Source organism: Branchiostoma lanceolatum, chromosome 10 (genome assembly GCF_035083965.1).
Source record: "Branchiostoma lanceolatum isolate klBraLanc5 chromosome 10, klBraLanc5.hap2, whole genome shotgun sequence".
In the NCBI taxonomy this organism is placed as follows: Eukaryota; Metazoa; Chordata; class Leptocardii; order Amphioxiformes; family Branchiostomatidae; genus Branchiostoma; species Branchiostoma lanceolatum.
This window is the reverse complement of record NC_089731.1, coordinates 17,158,685-17,181,792: the sequence shown is the minus strand read 5'-3', so window position 1 is coordinate 17,181,792 and position 23,108 is coordinate 17,158,685. Positions and strand designations below refer to the sequence as shown.

The following is a 23,108-nucleotide window of genomic DNA, read 5'->3' as shown; positions in this document are numbered from 1 at the left end:
CCCCACCCAGCTGCATATCACTACATGCAAGTTCGTAGCGATAACAAATGCTTGCACAACATCAATATCTTTCTTGGCAAGTCTCATGTACTTCTTTTAATACCTTTATGATATCTTGATGTAGGATTTCAAAATCCTCTATCTATATCTAGGAATCTAACTTGAATTGTCTCTTGGCGCTTCTGGCGTTTTCGTGTCGCTGGGGCTCCCCGCCTCTTTCTAGATAGACGGACCTGTAAAGATCATACAGTGATGCAAAGGTCAAGTGTTGCACTTTTATGTTTTCTCTAATTGTCTTACTACTTGAACTACAATGTTGAATATGTCTTATATAGAAATTACTACAATATGACATCAAGATGACATTAAGGGCTCAAGTTTTATGCAAAGTTCATTCAGGACTAGATGTTACCTCTGATGCTGTGCTACTGTATCTGTCTCCCCAGGTGCGCTACTGTATCTGTCTCTATTGTACCTGTCTCCTCAGGTGTGCTACTGTTCCTTTCTCTACTGTACCTGTCTCCCCAGGTGTGCTACTGTATCTGTCTCTACTGTATCTGTCTCCCCAGGTGTGCTACTGTATCTGTCTCTACTGTATCTGTCTCCCCAGGTGTGCTACTGTTCCTGTCTCTACTGTACCTGTCTCCCCAGGTGTGCTACTGTATCTGTCTCTACTGTATCTGTCTCCCCAGGTGTGCTACTGTATCTGTCTCTACTGCACCTGTCTCCCCAGGTTCATTACAATGTGGGCCTGCAGTGCACATGTATCTGCAGATCTATGGTCACAGATACTACAGACATGGGGCTTTAACAGTGCTGTTAAAGACTAGTATTAGCTTATCATTGTATATAATGTATTTGCAAACTGTTGACTTTTGCACCTAATCAAGCAGCATGGATGCTGCGTGATCAATTGGTCCATGGCTGCCATGCTTCGCCAATCTGTCCGTTCACAATTGCATTCGTCTCTCTCCTTTGACACAGCTGCAAAGGGGGATGGAAATGTGGTTTCATTAGTTGTCAGCACTGGGCACAAACTCAAACGTTACTATGCCTAATCTATTGTGAAGGTAGACCCTTGATCCGGGAGCCCCATTTCTTCCGTGTGCTGGCACGATGTATATATATAATTTAAGTCTCTGCTATTGACTCTCATGTGAAAGTTACAGCAGATGAGGCTACCAACTGATATTGGTGCTCCTGCTGCTTCTTGAGTCCCATCATATGAGAACTAAAAGACAAAATGGTTCGTTTTGCCGTTGAAATTATGCGAAAGCTGCCTGATGAGAATAAATCTTTTATGAGAATCATTTGAAGAACACACACCAAGACGATTTAGCAGGTGCATTAGGTCATTTGGTACTTGGAACTATGGCTTGTTTCATCATTAATGCAAAGTAATGTTCATTCTTGTCCAAACTTTCAAAATCAGAAATACTTGTAGGAAATTTGTCTTTTTGCATACTTAGTACAGCAATAAAATTCCAAACAACAGGAGAATATTAACCTGCAAGTGTCGAAAATGGTCTGCACGCATATATGCAGCGATGTATTCTAAGTTCTGGTTCTAGTTGCAGGTTTCGAATGTTGCCTTCAAAAGGAGGATAAAGCCAAGGAGACACATTTTAGTGTTACCTCAAACATCATGATCATGGGACAAACTTAGTGGCGTATCCTGGTACTACTTTTAAAGGCAGACAAAACTTAATCATGAGAGGTCGGAGAATTCAAGCACACAACCGTACTCGATGAAATGTTCTATTCAAATGGTAGAACGGGATCACGGGATCGGCCGTTCTATGTTCAAACGGCCCGTTCCGTTCGATATAACGACTTTGCTCGTTACATGGAACAACGCTCGAGACACACTCCTCCCCCTTTTCTCGTTACATTCTTCCCCCCAACCGTGAGCGTCCGGTCCTGGGGGCCTGGCTGTGCCGGCTAAGGTGTGGGCTGGGCGGTATTAGCGGCCGGAGCACTGGCAGCCCCTGCCCCTTCAACTGCTGGATTCTGTGGCACTGCACCCGGAGCCGCCTGAGGCACCAGCCTCCTTGTGACCCTGGTCGAGAGGCCGTCTGTCCCGCTTCCCGATCTTCCCGCCTGTGCTGCTGGCGGGTTCTGTGGGGACACGCTCGGTGAGGCGGGCAGGGGCGTGCCCCGCGCATTTCCGTCGTCAGGGGGAGAGAGCGTCAGGCCTGTATGGACAAAACTTCAGCGGTAAGTCACTGGGGAGACACAGCTCCAGCCCCGGGAATATACAAATATACATAAAAACAGGCTGTAATGAAAATACATTCCCTTACCATTCACATGACAACCCAGTACTTCAACATGAACATCAGCTTGGATGTCAGCTTGAAATTTAACATAACCTTCAACAAAAAATAAACAACTCTTATCAAAAAGATGGAGAAATGCCTACATTTCTATGTGATACCCATAAGACTATAACACCTTGAGTCACAATAATATTAATGCGGTGTAAAACGACCACGTGTACAATCTCAAGTACTCTTAGTAAACTTTAGCTGTTTTGGATCGTCGTGCTTCCTCATTGAGGGAAAGCACTTGTACAGCGACAGGGCTTCCTTCTCTGACTGTTCAAAGATCAATTTCAACTGGAATCAATGGTCTGAACTACATTAGAACTAAAAAGCTACAAATAGAGGCATGCCTGAAAAATCATTAGGATGACTCGAACTCGACTTGAAACAATTCAATCTGCGTAACATCTGTCTAAAATCATGCACATCTATGTAAATGTAGTTCATGAAACAGTCCATCATTCATCAGCACACGATTGTCACAGTGTGATCGTGAACATAGGCTCCCGCAAAAAAGGAATTACCCTTCTTGAGAGTTTCCTGTGGTATCTATCTCTCCATGCACTGAGCCATGGCACCTACTTAATCATTTCATTTGGATACTACTAGTTACTTTCCTATTTCAATGTTTCCTGTGATATGTACCTCCAAATAAGACTTTTGTGCGCTATTGGCAAATCAATGTTCCTGTCAGAAACCATGGTAAAAAAAATTCACTCATGGGCGCCTGCTGTCTTTTTATTATTATTATCTCCATGAAAAAAAGGCTTTTTCATGAGATACTGTTTTGCTTGCGTTTGGTGTCTGTGTGTATGTTTGTGTCACCGGACGCTTAAAGTCGCCATAACTGTAGAACCTGTACATGGATTGAAATGATTTTTGGTATGTGGGTGGGTGTCAGGTGGAGGAAGGTCAAGGTCGATTTTGGGCTTCCTGGCATGTGTGACTGGAACTGCAATGGCGTATTTGTTAAAATCTTAAATGTAGAAGAACTGAAGAGTGGATGGACAGATCGTCATGTTCTTTAGTACACAGGTAGGTTAGACCAAGTGGTACACACTTAAGTGCAAACTATGCAAATGAGACCGAATTTGCATAAGTTAGGAGGTAAATCGTTTGCATGTGTGTCGTCGGATGCTTAAAGTCAGCATAACTGTAGAACGTGTAGATGGATTGTAATGATATTTGGTATGTGGGTATGCGCTGGGAGGAGAATGGTCAAGGTCGATTTTGGCCCCCCTGGTTTGTGTCCCCGGAACTGCAATGGCCTATTTGTAAAAATGTTCTAAAGGGGTTTAACTGAAGAGAGGAACAACAGATTTTCATGTTATTTGGTACGCTGGTAGGTTGGACGGAGATGTACACACTGAAGTGCAAATCATGCGAAGTTATTGTGTTTGTGTGCGTGTGCGCGTGTGTGTATGTTTGTGTCACCGTGTTTGTATGTATGTGTCACCGGACGCTTAAAATCAGCATAACTGAAGAACGTGTGGATGGATTGAAATGATATTTGGTATGTGGGTAGGTGCTGGGAGGAGAAAGGTCAAGGTCGATTTTGGGCCCCCTGGTATGTGTCACTGGAACTGCAATGGCGTGTTTGTAAATATTTTCAAAGGAGAATAACTGAAGAAAGGAGCGACAGCTTTTCATGTTATTTACTTGGCAGGTAGCTTAGAGAGGGTTGTATACAATGAAGTGCAAATTATGCAAATTGGACTTAAGTTGCCTAAGTAATGGGGAAATCTATATTTGCAGTTTTGGCCATTGTAGCACTACGAACAGCTGTTACTAGCTAGTGATAGCGAAAGTGGGTCACTGTGGAACCTGAGCCCCCAACATCTGGCCGGGGGTCATACCATTGAGCGATATAGAATGGGGGGAACAGGTAAGTTTCATGGAGATTTTGGGTCCTAAGACTCTTGTTATTATCATTAATGATGATGATGATAGTTTCATATGAAATATTCATATTCAACAAATCTTATTGGTATTTATTGATTAAGTAAATGAAGACATAATTTGAATATGCATTTTCTTTAGTCTCCACCCGATGAACCTATGAGAAAAGAATAATGAAAATCCCTTTTTGAGTTCCTTTGTTATGCTCAACTTACAATTGTATGATCCAGACCTGGGGGGGGGGGTCTTTGCTCCTTGCTTGTTCAGACATGCCACGGTCCTTTTCCCCACATCTGCCACGACCGACATCCAGTGCGACGTGTGGCATACAGGTGTCACTGTACTTGAAGCTTTCGAAGCAGATCTGTAGCAACCAGAAGGAAGGCAAGCGCAAGGGGTTAGTCAAAATCAAAATGAATAAACTACGGCACATTTAATTATATATGACAATATGACAAGCTGAAGGAAAACATGGGTAAGGAGAATTGGAAGAGGAAGGCGAGGTTGTTTGTAATGTTCATAAAGAAAACAATGCTTGTTGCAGTGCTTTTTCCAAATTAATGTCAGGTGGTCTGATTAGCAAGCTCTGTTCAGTGTTTTTAAGTTTTTAGAAAACTATATTTGGGCTACGTTTGTCGATTAAACCAATTAAAAGCCATTTTGATTCAAATTGCAAATCTCTCTCTCCAGACAGAATACAAAAGGTTTTACAAATCTTATTCCAATTGACATGAAGAAGCTTAAGATAAATTTCATGGGCTTCAAGCAACAATAATGCCTTATTATCTAGGAATCGTTCACATACGTATAATGCAACTTTATCTAAAAGAAACTCCGAAGGACTTGTGAAATCATTAATTTCAAAACCACATAACCTTTTGAAAATATCATTCAAACCCAAAGGTGGAGGAGGATGTAATGTGTGAACTTTTCTCATTACCAAATAACATTGATTGCAAAGAATAGAATCATTATTAAGATGATCAATATTACAAATACCTGCTCTTTCTCTGCTTGGGATTTATTAACATTGTAAAATTGAAGAAACGTCTGTGATCAGAAGTTGACATTGCTCTGTCACGTAAACTACACTGGTGTTACGTGATCCTAAAAGATGTATAAGGCTCTCTTTACATTATACTTTTGCCGTCAGCGCCACTGGCGTCAGCGCCACTGGCGACAGCGGGAACCCCGTGTAAAGACAATTCCCGTCGACGTAGTCCCGCTGTCAACAAATTTTCTCCCGTCAGCTTCGAAGCCGTCGCCCGTCAGCACAACGGGAGTCCCAGTCAACTTCAAACTCCGTCTAAAGAGAATACGTCGGGCTCGCGTCAGCGGGAGTCAGGGTTTCGGCGATTAGCATAAAGTACGCGTTGATTAGCATACTGTAAGTCTACTTAGATCCCAGGTATATATATAGAGAGAGAGATTCGCGGGATCCGCGGCGACTTTTGTGCCGTGCGTTCATTTCCCCGCGGATATATTTATCGTACTTGTGCCCCCTCCCCACATTTACGAGTGATGAGCATGGAATATCTACACATAAACAAGGCTTTGCATTGTAGTTTAATACGGGCGGGGAGACGCCGTCTACCGTTGTACAATCATACAATTTTGTTTCTTGCTTTTGTTATGCTTACGCCCGATACTTTCTACAAGATGACGAAATGCAAGCACCGCAGGTGTCTGTCAGATTTCCGGGCGGTGTGTCTAGAGACGTCGCGACAGCGGCCTCCCGACAGCGGGAAATTTCGCCGCTGACGCGAAAAACGTAATGTAAACTGCGCCTTATGGAAATGATGATGGCACAATGGAAAATGTTTCAGCTGTAAAAAAAACTGGGGTGGTTCGATGTCTACATCATAATATACGGCTTTAACATAAGAAATAAATTCAGAAGATGTAATAGATTTTGGTGCATGTGAAGAACTCTTATCACATAAATCAAAATATGACAGCGCACATGTTTCTCTTTGTTGTGGTGGTAATGGCATATGTCCCTGAGATAATCGTTTGATTTTTCTTTCGCAATTCCTACAAATTCAAGAGTCATCCTTTACGGAGTCATTTTTTTCAATTCTAATGACCAGGTTTTAGGATGTCTGAAATCGCTCTGCGAGAAAAGTACCTCCATGCAATTAGCACACGTTGGACCACATGGCATACCGGGATGAAAATGCTGCGTATCAGTTTTTTTTTCTTTTCAGTTTTCTCATTCTCCTGTTTGTGAATGCTCATCTGTCTTAATTTCATATAATTGCAGCCACATCATGGGCTGTTGCAATGGTGTCCTAAAATAAAATTGTATACATTTAATATTATGCAATGTCATAGCTTATCTATGATATGATGTGATTAGGAAAGGTATTACAAGCATTGTACATGTAAATTTCCGTACATGGTATCTCATACACATGTGGAATGTACCTATTGAATTACAACTAGATTGTCAGCAGGTGTTACCACAAAATGCCTCCTTTTGTTCAGGAGTTCCGTTGGGAAATGATAAACAGTATGTGTGGTCGAGAACTTGACTCAGATATTTTACTTTTAACACTAAGATAAATACAATGATTTACCATTAGTACTTTACTGACATAAAAGTACAATGGTCCTTAAACATGTTGTTATGACCTTCTTTGTTTTGGTTTTCTTCAGCTTGCCCCATTGTATTCTTGGAATGACTAAAGGTCTCATTCTTTGCTGTGGCCAGGCCTAAAACAATAATAAATACAAATAAAAGCTACATAGTTCTGATCCTTTGGCAAACTGGCTATTTCCCTTTAGTATATAATTCGACAGTGCTTTGTTGAAAAACGTTTTAAATGTTCTGTACCTGTTGATGTAAACAAGGAAGTAAAGGGCATATGAATATGAGGTATAATTAATGACAAACCAAGCTTAAAACAACTATTTCATTACAAGGTTTGCAGGAAAAGAGAAGACAGTTCACCCCCCCCCCCCCCGTTTCCCCCACATGGGGCGATTACATAATGCACTTCTCAGGGACCTGGTCACTGCCTCACGGGACCAGAAGCTATGGTACCTCTGTTGGAAAAAGAAAACACAATTATCAACATCCATTTGCTTCAAGTGCTTATGTACACAAATGTATTTTAGGTACAAAAATAGGAGTGTTGTAAAAGAAGAACAGAACTGTATACAACCTGAACCTACCCTTTCACAGTTTCCTTAAAGACGCCTTGCGTTTTTTCGAGTTCTTCTCAGATGTGGGCAGGGTGCACGTGCCACCAGGGCCAGGTGTGGCCAGGGTGCTACCGGGTTTGGGCGAGGTGCCACCAGGTCCAGGTGTGGGCGGGGTGCACATGCCACCAGGGCCTGGTTTGGGCGGGGTCCCACCAAGGCCGGGTTTGGGTGGGGTGCCACCAGGGCCGTGTTTGGGCGAGGTGCCACCAAGGCCAGTTTGGTCGGGGTACCACCAGGGCCAGGTGTGGGCGGGGTGCCACCAGGTCCAGGTGTGGGCGAGGTCCACATGCAACCAGGGCCTGGTTTGGGCGGGGTCCCACCGAGGCCGGGTTTGGGTGGGGTGCCACCGGGGCCGTGTTTAGGCGAGGTGCCACCAAGGCCAGTTTGGTCGGGGTACCACCAGGGCCAGGTGTGGGCGGGGTGCCACCAGGGCCAGGTGTGGGCAGGGTGACATAGGGACCGGGTTTCGGCGAGGTACCACCAGGGCCAGGTGTGGGCGAAGTGCCACCAGGGCCAGGTGTGGGCGGGGTGCCACCAGGTCCAGGTGTGGGCGAGGTGCACATGCAACCAGGGCCTGGTTTGGGCGGGGTCCCACCAAGACCGGGTTTGGGTGGGGTGCCACCGGGGCCGTGTTTGGTCGAGGTGCCACCAAGGCCAGTTTGGTCGGGGTACCACCAGGGCCAGGTGTGGGCGGGGTGCCACCAGGGCCAGGTGTGGGCAGGGTGACATAGGGACCGGGTTTCGGCGAGGTACCACCAGGGCCAGGTGTGGGCGAAGTGCCACCAGGGCCAGGTGTGGGCGGGGTGCCACCAGGTCCAGGTGTGGGCGAGTGCACATGCAACCAGGGCCTGGTTTGGGCGGGGTCCCACCAAGGCCGGGTTTGGGTGGGGGTGCCACCGGGGCCGTGTTTGGTCGAGGTGCCACCAAGGCCAGTTTGGTCGGGGTACCACCAGGGCCAGGTGTGGGCGGGGTGCCACCAGGGCCAGGTGTGGGCAGGGTGACATAGGGACCGGGTTTCGGCGAGGTACCACCAGGGCCAGGTGTGGGCGAAGTGCCACCAGGGCCAGGTGTGGGCGGGGTGCCACCAGGTCCAGGTGTGGGCGAGGTGCACATGCAACCAGGGCCTGGTTTGGGTGGGGTCCCACCAAGGCCGGGTTTGGGTGGGGTGCCACCGGGGCCGTGTTTGGGCGAGGTGCCACCAAGGCCAGTTTGGTCGGGGTACCACCAGGGCCAGGTGTGGGCGAAGTGCCACCAGGGCCAGGTGTGGGCGGGGTGCCACCAGGGCCAGGTGTGGGCAGGGTGACACAGGGACCGGGTTTGGGCGAGGAACCACCAGGACCAGGTGTGGGCGAAGTGCCATCAGGGCCTGGTTTGGGCGTTTTTTTTTTGCTTTGGAATTTAATATCATTCTGATTATTACTTTGTTTTAAGTTGAGACATCAAATCAAAGGAGTCTAAAGTTCGACGTCAATATTCCTGGGGCTCGCATGAAAGGGTGACATAATGAAAACCCTCATTTTAGACTGTGGATTTCCGAAGGGTATTTTTCAGAAGAGCCCGCTTGTCTGAATAGCGTAAGTTGCAAAAGACGATGTTCCCTATTTTTGCATAAATTATGATAATAAGCAGAGCTTTTTCCACACTTAATCATGTCAAACTGTCCGTTACAGATTGCTTAAACTATACATATATACAAACCACAAAAATAGTCACCAATAAAGCTGTATTTGTAGAAAACATTGTAGGGTCAGTTTTGACCCCATACGGTAAGATTAGTCGTAAAAAGCTACGGTGGTTTGAGGGTTAAACCATTTTGTTATTTTTCAACCGAACATCCTTTCTAAAACAGCCAACTTAGCCTATTTAAGTAAATATTCAGACAAAATTATGCAACATGCGTAAAACGGCAGGATTTGAGGTATACACATTGGCGAGACACGTGCGAGAGATCTTTTTTTTTAAATATCATGATCCTTCAGAAGATGTTACAGCTCCCCCGCCCGGGTACCGCGCGGGAGTCCCGGTAACCTGATACGCTCCCTTACAGTGGAAAGTTCCCCTAGCAACGGACCATCGGGATAGTCTTATCAAATATTAGAGATAAGTGGACGTATATGTATATATATGATATTTAATAGGAACTGTATACATCAAACTATTCACGGATGTATACATCAAGGCTCGAAATTCAACACCCGAAAATGTAGGCACACCAGCAAGTTTTCAGAGCCCTGTTCATGTGTGTGCTTTTTATTCATAACCTTATTGACATGGAATGTGTTAAATATGCTTGTTTTTTTCTTATGTTGTTTACCCCCTGTTTAGACTGGATACTCACATGAAACCATGTTATACCGGTGACATTTCTGTGCATCAATTTCGCTGTTAGCCTTTGTCGAAAAAAGTCATTTTTGTCAACATCATGTATCAAAATGACTTAATTCATCATATTATGCTTTTAAAACAATCAGTTTACATCTATCTCTGGCTCAAATGGCACAAAAATTTTATATGATGGTACACCTGCCATATGTGTAAGAAATCCTAAGCTTTTTAAACTGCAATGTTGCAAATGAACCAAACGTAGTTCTGTTTTTGAATTTCGAGACTCACCAGTCACTTGATGCCACGGGAGTCTGTGGAGGCGTGGCCATGGACTCACAGCACGTGCCACATTTGTTATTATCATATAGGTAGATGTCGTCGACCAATCAGAAGGCTCAATTTGCGGGCCTGTATTCTTCATACAGACCCAAAACTTCGTACGGTCCCGCGGATCTGTAAACTTCGTACGGACCCGGTGTTCGAACGTTACCATTAAATGGCAGGGGGGGTTATTTTTATATTTCGTGTTATATATGTACTGCACAATGTATTACTAACTACTATATGGGCATACTTCTGAAATGTTGCCTGTGAACACATTTTCACAAGCTCTTTCACAATGTACTTCGATTGCTTTAAACATGTCTTTGATCCTACTTGGCAGGAAGAAACCTGAGGTTTCGTCCCACTCACCATGTGGAAACTTTTTTTTCATTTTTTTTTCATATGACATATAGTGTAATTCACCACCTGTAAGGAGCCAGCGGACGTAATCTGGTAATGACTCTCTCTCAAATTGATCTTTGTTATCTTTACAAATCCAACTGTTGTCTTGTCTGTAGATAGCTGTCGTATATTTATTAAGCCAGGAGGTTCTCTCAGGGCCCGGCTCATTGTGAAGCATACAATAGTCTTCCCTGTAAGTTTCCACATAGTCTTCAACAGCGCCCCATGTATGCACAAGACATTCAAAGATGTCATTCTTAACAGGTCTATATTCCATTTCACTACATTGTTTCTTCATTTCATTGAAGGACAGGAAATTCTTCAATTCGGTCTAATCAGTAAACACATAATCGCTATCTTTAACTCCTCGGAAAGACTGTAGTGGAGTGCCACCAAATTTTGCGGTTCTACATGTTTCTTTGACTTTCTTAGCCATGGCCTCATTGTTTTTGTAATACTGTGTGGAATAGACTTCATCATTTGTGGGGCAAACAAATTACTTTGATTGGAGTGCTGCATTTTCTATTGCATGAACTCTTTCTATTTATTTTGCTGTGATACTCTGGAAATGACTTGTGGATAACCTTGTCAAGCTTTAGAAATTTTACCAGTCTTATGTCCCTCATTTGACAAAGTTCACCTGCCGGTCCTACTTTGATCCCAATCATGGTCTGCAAGGATTAGATCTGATCTCCATGTTTTTGCTGATCTATTAGTGACAATGTTTGCAACAATTATTTTTTGGCATCTTTTGAATCTATCATATTATCTTATGGGTTCTCTGCAGCTGAATCTGAAAGTTGGCACTTGCTGTGGCCCAACGGTAGATTAACTACAAACTGAGGCACACCTACCCTAGGCGGCGCATGGAGGGAAATACATGCATTTATCCCTCTGCCATAATGGTGGTCTTTTGCGCTTCGGCTGTTGACTCTATAGTTTTGGGCGTAGTTATAGCAACTTTGAAGAGAAATGGTAAAATCAGGAGGAGCACAAGCAAGAACTAATTCCCTACACTGAATCATACTTGTAGTGTTATCAGAAGATCTATATAATGTTTCATGTCTTAACCTTGGATGTGCCTCAAGTTCTCCCCCACCTGTCTCAGTTTCACTAAATGGTCCAAAGCATTTCTCTATAAATAAGGGTAATTCTGGAAATAAGTGTCTTTAATTTTCTTCCTCTACCAGTTCCAACTGTAGTTTTTATGAATATTTATAATTTTCTCTTTCTCTACGGAAAAGTTGATGCTTTTGAACGGTTGTCATATCATTTCTAACTCTACGGCATGTATTCTCCTTTTCTCTATAGTTAACACTTACTTTGTAATAACGTCGTTCTGCAGTTTTAAGCCGCTTTTGGGTTTGTAATCCTAACAGTTTCGTAGCTACAAAATTCTTGTTAGTAGAAACACAAAGCATGCCCTTAGCAATATCTCTGTCGTGTTTTGTGCTCATACTTTTCAGCGCATTGGGCAGTGTATCCTTGAGTTTACTGAGAATGTAATTATTTACTGTGAGTTTTACATCAGGTTGATGATAGTTCCACATATTTGATATATCTTCGGCGTTGTACTTTCCATTTTCTATCAAGCACCCCTTCCCCTGATAGTACATATTAAGCGTAAGATTTAGTGTTTTCGAAAGATTGCGATACAATGAACCAGTCTGTCCTAACTTTTTGTCATCATTATTGGCAACAGTGTCCTCCATGTCACCAGAAGCTGAAATGTCTGCATCAATGTCATTCTTAATGATATTCTTACTAGTTGCATATATTTCTCTACATCTCTTCATATCTAACAATGAAGAATATGTTTTCCATCTTGAATTGATGCTTCTATTTCTGCCCTATCTCTGTTATTACAGTAACTGTAATCTGAGAGTTTCCTCTCTAGGTCTTGAACATTATTCTCTAATGTGCCTGATACGCGGAAACCTCTTATCATGGCCTGATCTTTTCCCCCAGCCGCTAGTGCAGGAAGGACGTACACTGGCGGCACGCCTGCATCCGGTATGTGTGATTTGGGTACTTCGGTTGCATCTGGATATCCGATTGAACACGGAAGTTAAGCGCAACATCGAGCACGGCTCTGTTGAGGCCGACGGCGCTGAAGTCCTCGTGCTCTTACAGCCATTGAATACCGTCCCACTGCCCAACACCTTTCGCCTCGACTTCTGACAAGTCATACCAGCACACGCACTTGCGTACGGTCGTGCAGTTAGTGCACCTACACCAGATAAAATCCTCCAGACACGTACACCACTCTTTCGTCTCAACGTCCTCTCCGTCCCAGTACTCAAGACTATGGGCTACCAAAAGTTCAGTTTCCGACGGTGGGGTGACAGGATCGGCCGGGCGGCTTCGTCGTCACTGCCCCCCTCCCTGGCGCCGGGGACTGGCGTCTTGGCTGAAAATTGTATGCAGTTATGTTTTTCGGATCAAATCTTCTCTCTCCGGTTCTCAGATATATGAACTACGATGGACCAGCGCAGCGACGGGAAAAACGTTTTCAAGTTATATTTTGTCATTCAAACAAAAAGTACTGGACCCCCTGGTGTCATGCAAGTCAATAATAATGCAGAAGAAATAAGAACGCGAAGTCAGCCAATAAAGTTGGACATAAACTGCAACAAATGAGTAAAATGTAAAAAGAGTTATTTAGAGTGACATCTTTTCAATTAATTCAAAATGTATATGTTGATAAGCCAATACCTGTTTTCCTAGTCCAGCTGAAACCGTTGTAAAGCTGAAGCAAAGCATCCTGGACGCTTCCGGCGTGTCCAACATCCCCGCCTTGCTAGTGTACATCCCGAGTTGAGAGAAAAATTAAGTCAGTTCATCTTTGGCATGCAGGTCGAGGTCTCTCTTCCCTTCGAGGAACATAACTTAACCCAACTTGGGAAACGTCATCTCTTCGTTACTCCACACTTCCGTAAATCCCGCAGACGGAATAGAAGAATTCGAATAGAAGAATACCGCCAGACTTCATATATATATATGTCTCAATCTGTGTAAGGCAAAATTGCCTTTTTTGAAAAGATCAATCAGCATGCCACGTTTAGATGATTGGCAGGTTACTTCCCGCCATAACTGGCATAGGACAATGCAACAAGTTTTTATCAGAAATCATCTTCTACATCTGCGGTCGTAGCGAGCGAGACGGAATTTACCTTAAAACATATATAACGTAGTTATTAGTAGAAGTTTTATTTTGTTAAAAACTATGTGTATTACGAAGCAAAACATGTACATTTCCCGGTGCATCATTCATTTGTAGCCATTTTTGTCAATGAAGGATGGATCAACAGTGAAGATGCGTTGTTCTTGAAACCTCATTTGACTACGGCCATCGTCAACGCTTGGTCTCGCACAATGCTGTAAATCCACGGGAACTATGACTGAAGAAATGTGCACGTGTTACACATTAGACTTTGTACAACATCGGTAAATTTGGACATTAGAAGCCCCTCGCATCCATTGGCTGAAAGAAATAACTAGCGTGAGGGGGCAAGCCCAGCATGATTGATGATACCATTCTCTGTTCCGAACTTTATCGCCTCGGAGATGTGTAAATTAGCCAGATCAGCTTGTAGCTAGGCAGGTTTGCAAACGCAAAAACATCTTTATCTGAAGTGAGTGGAAGAACGTGGCTGCATGCACTTCTTCTTTGTCTTAACACCATGTATAGGGTGTGGAAGTCCTCTGGGATGTGACCTGAAATGAATATTTATTCTCATTGTGTAGTAAGTTCACACAGGCTTGTTGCTGGTGGATGTTGCTAGATTTTCTTGAAGACTCGTTGAATCTTGCTATGGTGAATAGCATGGCAGCTACATGGCTGCAGGCCTCCCATAATTCTGATGCTTGCAATACACACATGGCGTAACCTAGCCTTAGCCACTTAAAACTAATTGACTGATAGATACTAGTAGATAGATACAGAATACAGACATATGGTATATACTGTTGACGCTCCGGATCAGAATGTAGACAGAATTATGAATCATTAATACAATAACTTTGCCAATGGGCATCTTTGCATGTTGTATTTTGGCACACAATGTGACAGACTTAGTAAAAGTTATAGTAGACTAGTTCACTTAAAGATGTCTAAATTTGAACTTAGAGAACAACCAACACAGCACGAAAAACAATATTTAAACATGCTTAAATGCTAGGTAAAGAATGCGGTTTTCATTCTTTATGTTCTCTTTACGATACCTTTCCGAGTTCGTAAAGTTGTCCTCTACGTGTCCTTTCCGAAAGTGCGTTAAGGTCCGTATTTGCACTTTTTACGTAACCTTTCCGTGCCATTAGGGTCCGTAAAGGGTTATTAAACAACTATTTAAGCATGCTTAAATGCTACGTAAAGGTTGCGGTTTTTCATTCTTTAAGTACGCTTTACGATACCTTTCCAGTGGTGCGTTTAGGTCCGTAATTTCACTATTACCGTAACCTTTCCGTGCCATAAGGGTCCGTAAAGGCTTAGTTAACAACTATCTTTCAGTAATATTTACGGAACTTTTTCGACGGAAAGCATGCGTTTACTGAAAACTTTCCTAAGTCTTTTCGCATCCTTTACTTTATATTTAATGAATGACAGAAACAAATATATCGTTCCAACAATTTATTTCTTCACTTGTCTTTGCAAGTGTTACATTTCATTTTTTTATCTTCACATATACATACTGGATATTCTACAAATACAAAAAAAAATTATACTACACAACAGCATCACATAGGCTACATATTCTTGCATAACATGCTTTTGCAATTGATCACCATTTTCAAACATTAGTTGATCTTCAGTGTCAACATTTTAACTTCTTGACTACTGTTGAACTACATTGTATCTATTTGTATGTGTATTTACATGTGTTTATTTAGTACATGTGAAATCAGAAGGGGTAACGAATATCTGTGAAATGTTATATTTGATTCCAGTAGGTGATATCTGGTGGGGAAGCAGGGATTAAAATTTCTGGTGATGCCAAATGGTTACAGGCAGTTTTCCCGGGAACTCAAGATCTGGAGTACTGGACTAGGAAGCCCTTAAGCAATCCGCATTAGCCTTGTATATATAATTAATATATATTGTTAAGCAATCTGCTTTCTACCTAATCCTCCCAAAATATATGTGATTAAATAAATAGATAAACAAAAGCTATGTAATGACTTTTAAGTGTTTGTGAAAACAACAGATAGTCCTGGTAGTCTGATATCACATTATAACACATGTACAAATAAAATAACCTGTGCTAGTATTTCTGGTAAACTTTATAATATTTTAGTAAACTTACAGTTGACAGTCGATAGCTCAGATAAGTCCTACAGAACTTCAACCAGTACCAAACAGTCGGTGTGCCTATTCAACAGTCAGGAGTGCACCGGAATACACCTAAAGAAGTGTGAAATCAGAATGTTTTCATGAGTACATATTGCAAGTGCTCAGATTGACCTATGGCCCAAAATGGCGTCGCCCTGAATCATACACACCTCACCCCGGACAAGAAAGGGTAAAAAAAGCGCTAATGATTGGCAACACTTTGGGCCCGTTTTGGGGGCAGCCAAGCAAACTCTATTTAGTCGTCTTCTGATTATTTGTGTTGGACTCGAAGCGGATGTGCCATTTTAGTCTTTTATCTGATATCCCAGCAAACAACGCTGTTGACTGTTTCACCAACTGTGACCTTTAGGAAATGTGTTCTGAAAGAACAACGTTACGGAGGTCAAAAGACGCGGTGCAGATATTATCATGTTACTTGTGAAACACCCATACATCCATACATGCAACACAACTGTCATTGCATATACTAACTGGCAGATAAGTTTCTTACCTATGTAAACTCGGCTGTAACCTGTAGATGGAAGCCCACTTCGCCGTGGTACCGGTTACCTTCACGTCCTTGCGTCACGTCTGACAAGTTTGTTTCGCGCGCCTTAGGTATGGAAATTTAGTCACATGCGATGATCACGCTGTGTTCACGCGGGTACTGACCAATCACAGACTGAGCGCAATCGCTGGATCAATCAGAAGTTCATAATTCCAAGAGGCGCGCTTTGCAGTTGTGTGCCTGGTGATATAGCTTTTAAATGTAGTCTATATTTGGTAAGTCTATCATGTAACTGTCAGTTAATGTCACACAGTGCCAGGCTTATAGCAATCCAGTGGTTTTTATATTATTTTGTATTCTTGGTTAGATGAAGGTAACCTCTTAATCCACAACATACCATAATTCCATATCTGTTGTCTCTACATTTTAAAAGTTTCTTGAAGAGAAAACTTAACATGTCTTGGTCACTGTCCTAGTCAGAACACCTCGGCCGTCACTTGCAGACTGATGTTGTTTTTATAGTGAAAGCTGCCTTTTTAAGGTGAGAAATTTGAAGTGGAAACTGTATGGTTTTGACAATTGCAATGTTGAATGTACGTCATGTTTACGCTTTTTTCACGTTGAAGCTCACGGTGATGAAAGCGATATGTTTACGTTACATTTACCCAATGCGGAAAGGTTATGAAAATATCTGCGTCTTAAATAGGTATTTACGTTGTTCGGAAAGGATATGGAAAGGTCGGTTTTGTCTTTCAGTTGCCTTTCCAAAACCGTAAAGTCTGCTGATATAATTCTATTTCTTTAATGACTCTTTACGTAGTTAGGAAAGGCTGCGGAAAGATCACATTGTCTTTCAGTTGCCTTTCCGAAATTGTAAAGTCTGCTGAAATAATTCAATTACTTTAATGGCTCTTTGCGTAGTAAAGAAAGGCTACGGAAAGGTCAAAATTTACGTACTTTAATACATATTTACGTAGTTCGAAAAGTTGGCTTAAATATCAGTTTTCGTGCTGTGCAACAACAATCTTAGTGGATAAAAGTATTTTGATGAATAACTGGCCATCATGTCACCAATATTACTGTTATTTGGTTGGCATTGACCTCTTACTAGGTCATGACTAAAGTTTAAGTGGTGACTGCTTTATTGCGAACTAAATACCACTGAACAGTGTGAGACTAGTATCAACAGCGCTATCACTAACTAAAAGCCATCACGAAACCTTCATTTTCTCCTTACCGCGAAATCAAATCCACTATCAACTTGAATACTTTTACACTAACAGTATAGTAACTAGTGTTCCATACAGTACAGTTCCAACTTCTTGGGCACTATTTTTACTATTAAGGACGAGTAAGGTATCATACAGTGAGTAGTACAGATCCAGGCAATACTGTAGTATACAATAAATAATATACAGTTCCTGTTTCTCTGGCTTTTAGTTTTACACAGACCAGTAGCTTTCAATAAGGACCTTGCAAAGTTAAGCTTAAGCTGCAATATCATAATGTATACTACATACATTTATTGTAACCTAGCTGCAAATACATCACATTGCCCTTTATGCTTTTCTCCAAAACGCAGATTTTTCCAGTAAAGCTATGTTGTTACGTTGAATTAACAGTACATCACACAAACGGTGTATATGTGTACATTTGTAGTCATTGTACACCAGAAAGTAGGTGATAGTCCACAGTATGGGATGTCTCTTACAAATTAATATTTACAGGACTGTAAAACACAAGGAACATGTCTTTCATACCTTTACAGGTTCTTGCATTGTACTTAGTTAGACTTAGACTAAGTTAGCATCTACAATTTACTCAAAAGAATTGACTTAAACTGTTAAATATATGGCAGACTGATATATATAAATTTTCAACTTTGAATGCATATGCATAAACTTATCTATGCTACACAATCTTTCTCTTAACAGGTTCGGGAATTGTACCCGTATGTTCCGGGCTGACCTTGATAAGGTCCTTCAGGGTCGACTTCAGCCTCTCAACAGGGTTGGCTATGGAACGGGTTGACTGGGACAGCAGATTGAATTGAGCATGTGTTTCATCGATCCTCTGCTCTGGCAGAAAACCGAGGCCGAAGCCCCACTTGCGAATGCAGGGGACCACATGATCCTCTAGTAGGTGCATCTTTATGCTGACAGTTTTTGAGTCGCTCCTATACTCTGACATAAAGTCTTTTATGTCATGCTCTAGAAGAACATAAATGAAAGATATTAATTCAATGATATACTCGGCTTCGTCGTCACTGCCCCACTCCCTGGCGCCGGCGTCTTGGCTGAAAGTTGTATGCAATTATGTTTTCCGGATCGCAATATTCTCTCTCCGGTTCCATGTTTGTTGTTTCACTTTGCGAATACGTGGATTCGAATTTGAGTTCTATTTCACACTAGTGACGTCGTAGAGTTCCCGGATGTGGTGAAATTCAAAATGTCAGCGCCCGAGCTTTGGGCAGGCGGTAACTTCAAACTGCCGTCAGATATATGAACTACGAAGGACCAGCGCAGCGACGGGAAAAACGTTTTTGCCTTCGCCGTGAGGCAGAAGGGTATGTGATTGGTCTGGATTTGTGGAATGATGGTGTCGCCGGTATAACTCTCGAAGACAAGGTCGGATGTTGGTGATTTTTAGTAGGTAAGTTTCTGTTGGGGAGACGAAGGTCAAGTTCGAAGATGGCTTTTCTGCGATGTTCCTTTGTCGCTGTAGTGGGAGTTTTGTGTTTGACGATTAGTTTGTCTGCGACATAACTCGAGAGATTTACTGGATCGTGATGAAATTTAATAGGTTGTTGGGAGTTGGGGAAAGGAAGGTCAAGTTCAAAGATGGGTCTTGTGGGGGGGGGTTCCTACGGTACTACAGGGGGCATTTTATTATCTAAATTTTGGAGGAGGATAACTAAAGCAGGGTTTGGTGGATCTTAATTGTTTTGGGAAAGTAGAAACGATTAGTGATGATTAACATAATGAGATGCAAATCAGGTCATTCTTTCCATGAGTAATGAGAAAAAGTTGAAATTCCCTTTCAATTTGCTATTATGTCTGTCTATTCAGGTTAAATTGCACTGACAGGCCTGTGGGCGGGAGACCTACTTTCCCCGGGAGCGTTCCTCATGGGACGTCACTGGAGCCCAGTAGGGAGGGAATACACTGTTTTTACTTGCCTGTTCTTCTAGTCTTCTGCCAAAAATCAAGTAGATGTGAGGTGGTAGCTCTACCAATGGTATTGCAGAAAGTAATATGTACCTTGTACATGGTTCTTATGTTATTTTTGAGATGTAGGTACCTTTCAGAATGGTAAATGCACCTGGCCATAAATTATGCTTATGAGGACCTCATTTGCATAATCTATGCTGAAACTTGTATTTCCCTTACCGTAAAAGCTACGGATGTAATATTTGAGATGTAGGTACCTTTAGGAAAGGTGAATATACCTGGACATAAATTATGAGGACCTCATTTGCATATTTTTTGCGGAGACTTGTATTTCCCTTACGGTACATGCATATTTGAGATGTAGGCACCTTAAGAAAATAGATTATGCTAATAATGACCTCATTTTCATAATTTATGCAGAAATTTATATGTCTCTTCTGGTAAATACTTTGGATGTCATGTCTAAGATGTAGGTACCTTTTGGATAGGTACATACACCTGGACATAAATTATGCTAATTAGAACTTAATTTTTTCCTGTGTTCTGTTAAATGTCATGGAAGAAAAAAGAAAACTGTAATAGAACAAGAACTCTTTTGATTTAGATGAATCCCATCAGAATTTTAATTGTAGTAGATGTGAATCCCCCTCCCCCCGTTTGATCCACCCCTGCCCCCCCCTCCTGGATGCCCCCCCCCCTCTCATGTCTATATCCCTGGCCGCCACCCTGCCATGGGGTCCACCTGTAGAATGAAAAGTGGGGAAATGTGATTATCATTGCAGTTGGTTATTTCAAATATATGTAGCTTATTTTAAAAGCTTTAGACTTAAGTTGAATATAAAAACAAATCACTACATAAGCTTACTTCTGGGGGTTGGGGCAGACCTGTGCCTTGTGCCCATAGCCCATGCAGTTCCAGCATTGCAGTCTGTTGAAAGAAAAGAGGACAAATATTTTAGATAGGTAGCGACGTGTACAGAAAAAAAGTAAGGCTTACAGTATTCATGTAATATCGTATGGATATAAAAAGTATGTTATCATCCTTGGAACAGAATTGTCGTCGTAAATACTGTACACAAGTGTATTAGTTATATAGTCCAGACTAAGAAAGTGACTCACTTCTTGTGGCCCTGCTGGTGATCTGCTGGAGGTTTTTTGTGAGAAAAAAAATAAAAATTGTTCAGTTTTATAACGTTATGTGGCGTTGATACGCAGTTTTGATATGCAATTTGCTCCATTGCCAAATGCATCATCTTCAAAATGTAAACTTGTTCCTGTGACACAATACAGTACATACAGTAAGTACTGGGGCAGCCTTGTTTTTTTCACCCTATTTCATTTAATTCTGCGAAGGATGTCATTATAACTAGAGTTACACGAACACATTATCTTCGCCAAATAATCAAGGCTTAATAATCAAGAGTGATTAATATTTACATGCTTATCACCCCCAGCAAATTTAATCATACACCATACCGTTTGAAAGTTACGATTTGGGGAGAATGAGGCCAGTCTATAGCTAGATAGGGATAAAAATCATTTGGTGGTACAGGACTAGTATATAAAATAAATGGTTTTATTCGCAAATCCATACAGAGCTAAAACAACATTGCAGCTTAATGATACAAAGTAAAAAGGCTGAATTACGCAGTTTCAGGGAATACACAACTGTACAAAATATCATCAATATTTACAAACCTAACCAAAACTGAACAACAAGGATATGTAGAAACGGTAGTAGGGTGATAACACAATAGGTATAAGTTACAATACGCTGTTCAGGAGTTTTGACAAGTACTGAATGGCACTGTTCCTGTACCTGTCAGATCTTATAAAGGGTATGCTAAGCTGGAAACCCCCTTTTAAGTCCATATTGTGAACTTTATTGCGGGTGGGGGGTAGCCAGGGTCGAAACGTTGGTGAATTCATCAGAGATTTTGCAAACTTAAGACAGAGTGATTCCCTTCTTGCTTTTAAAGTGCAGAGGTTAAAAGTTGAAAGTGCGTCAGCATAGGAAGTATAATTATTGCCAAGTATGATTCTGAGGGCACGTTTTTGAATGCGTTCAAGTTGGTGGGATTGTAGAGTGGTTAGACCAGCGTGCCATACTGGGACTGCATATTCTATGACTGGTCGGACATATAGTAAATAAATTTCGCAAAGATCTTCAGTGCAGACACCAGAGCGTTTTAGCTTTTTAAGCCAGAAAAGGCGCGAGCTTGCTTTTTTTATGATTGTTGTGACATGTTTTCCCCATTTCATGTCGGCAGAAATCCAAACACCCAAAATACAGGCATCCTCAGTGTACTGAATGGCTTTGCCATTCAGTAACATTACAGGGGAAGGGGTAGGATCCTTCATGAAAGAGATACAAATTAATTTACACTTATCTTCATTCAATGACATACAATTTTGTGATGACCATGTGTCCAGTTGGTTAATTGCTGTCTGCATAGAAGATTGTTCACTGAAAAGTCTACTTTCTTTTACCGTTAGATCATCTACATACTTCCATCTGTTAAGAAAAAATTGCATCGCATCATTTACATATACTAAAAAGAGGACAGGCCCTAATTTTGTACCTTGTGGAACTCCTGATGCAATTTTCTCCCAAAACGATGTTACACCTCGGTACCGAACACACTGTGTACGGTCATTAAGAAAACTACAAATCCATGGTAAGATTGAAGTGCGTACACCACAAGTCAACAGTTTACGAATTAGTAGAGTATGATCGATTCTATCGTACGCCTTGCTAAAATCAGTTAACAGAACAGTCTGAACAGTTTTGGGGGTTTCAGCGTCACGAAGAATAGAGTCGATCAAATTTATCAAGTAGTGAACTGATGAGCGCCCCTTTCTGCTGCCATATTGGTTGTGGTCCAAAACTTTGTCTATGTCTTGAAGAACCCATTTAGTAATAAAGGATTCGAGCGTTTTTATAAAGACAGACGTAAGTGATATAGGTCGTAGGTTTTCTACTGATGCTGGGCTTTTCTTTGGAATTGGAGAAATAACAGCCTCCTTCCATTGTTTGGGGACACGCCCCTCCTCCAAAGAGCAATTAAAAAGATGGGCAAGAATGTCACTTAATTCAACAGCAAACGTTTTGACGATTTTGGGGGAAATGTTATCCGGACCACAACTTTTCCTGGCATCAAGGCGTTTCAAAATTTCATAAACTTCATACAAATGAATATGCGGCGGTTTTGAAGGAGAAGGCAGGTAAGACGGCAACGATTCGAAATCAAGACATGGAAGTTGGTTCACAATGTCTGAAAAGTGGCGATTGATCGCAGCAGCGATCTCTTTGTCAGTTAGAGGTGAACTGCTGGGAACAGACACTGATACATTACGGCGGACATTAAGAATGTTTCGTATAGACATGTGCCATCTTGCTGGATTCTCCTTCTTTAAAACATGTATCTTATGAACATAATGTCTTTTCCTTGCCTTCGTACACAATCGGTTCACACGGTTCCTTAGCTTTCTATATAATATCATATTACGGGAATGAAAAGCTTGTTGTCTTCTCTTGATAAGAGATTTAATTTGAGGGGTAACCCATTCTTTGTCTGAATTGTGCTTAACAACAGATTTCATAGGAAAATGGAGGTCTA

General features: G+C 41.9%; 1 protein-coding gene across 1 annotated transcript; it reads right to left on the bottom strand.

Moving 5' to 3' along the window:
• Positions 1-1,941: 1,941 nt before the first annotated feature.
• On the bottom strand, positions 1,942-18,466 carry LOC136443024 (nascent polypeptide-associated complex subunit alpha, muscle-specific form-like). The gene is made up of 4 exons (XM_066440072.1): positions 18,268-18,466; positions 7,661-8,796; positions 7,214-7,271; positions 1,942-2,195 (listed from the first exon to the last, which is right to left on the bottom strand). Exons 1-4 carry the CDS (start codon positions 18,464-18,466, stop codon positions 1,942-1,944), a joined length of 1,647 nt encoding a protein of 548 aa, XP_066296169.1.
• Positions 18,467-23,108: the final 4,642 nt, after the last annotated feature.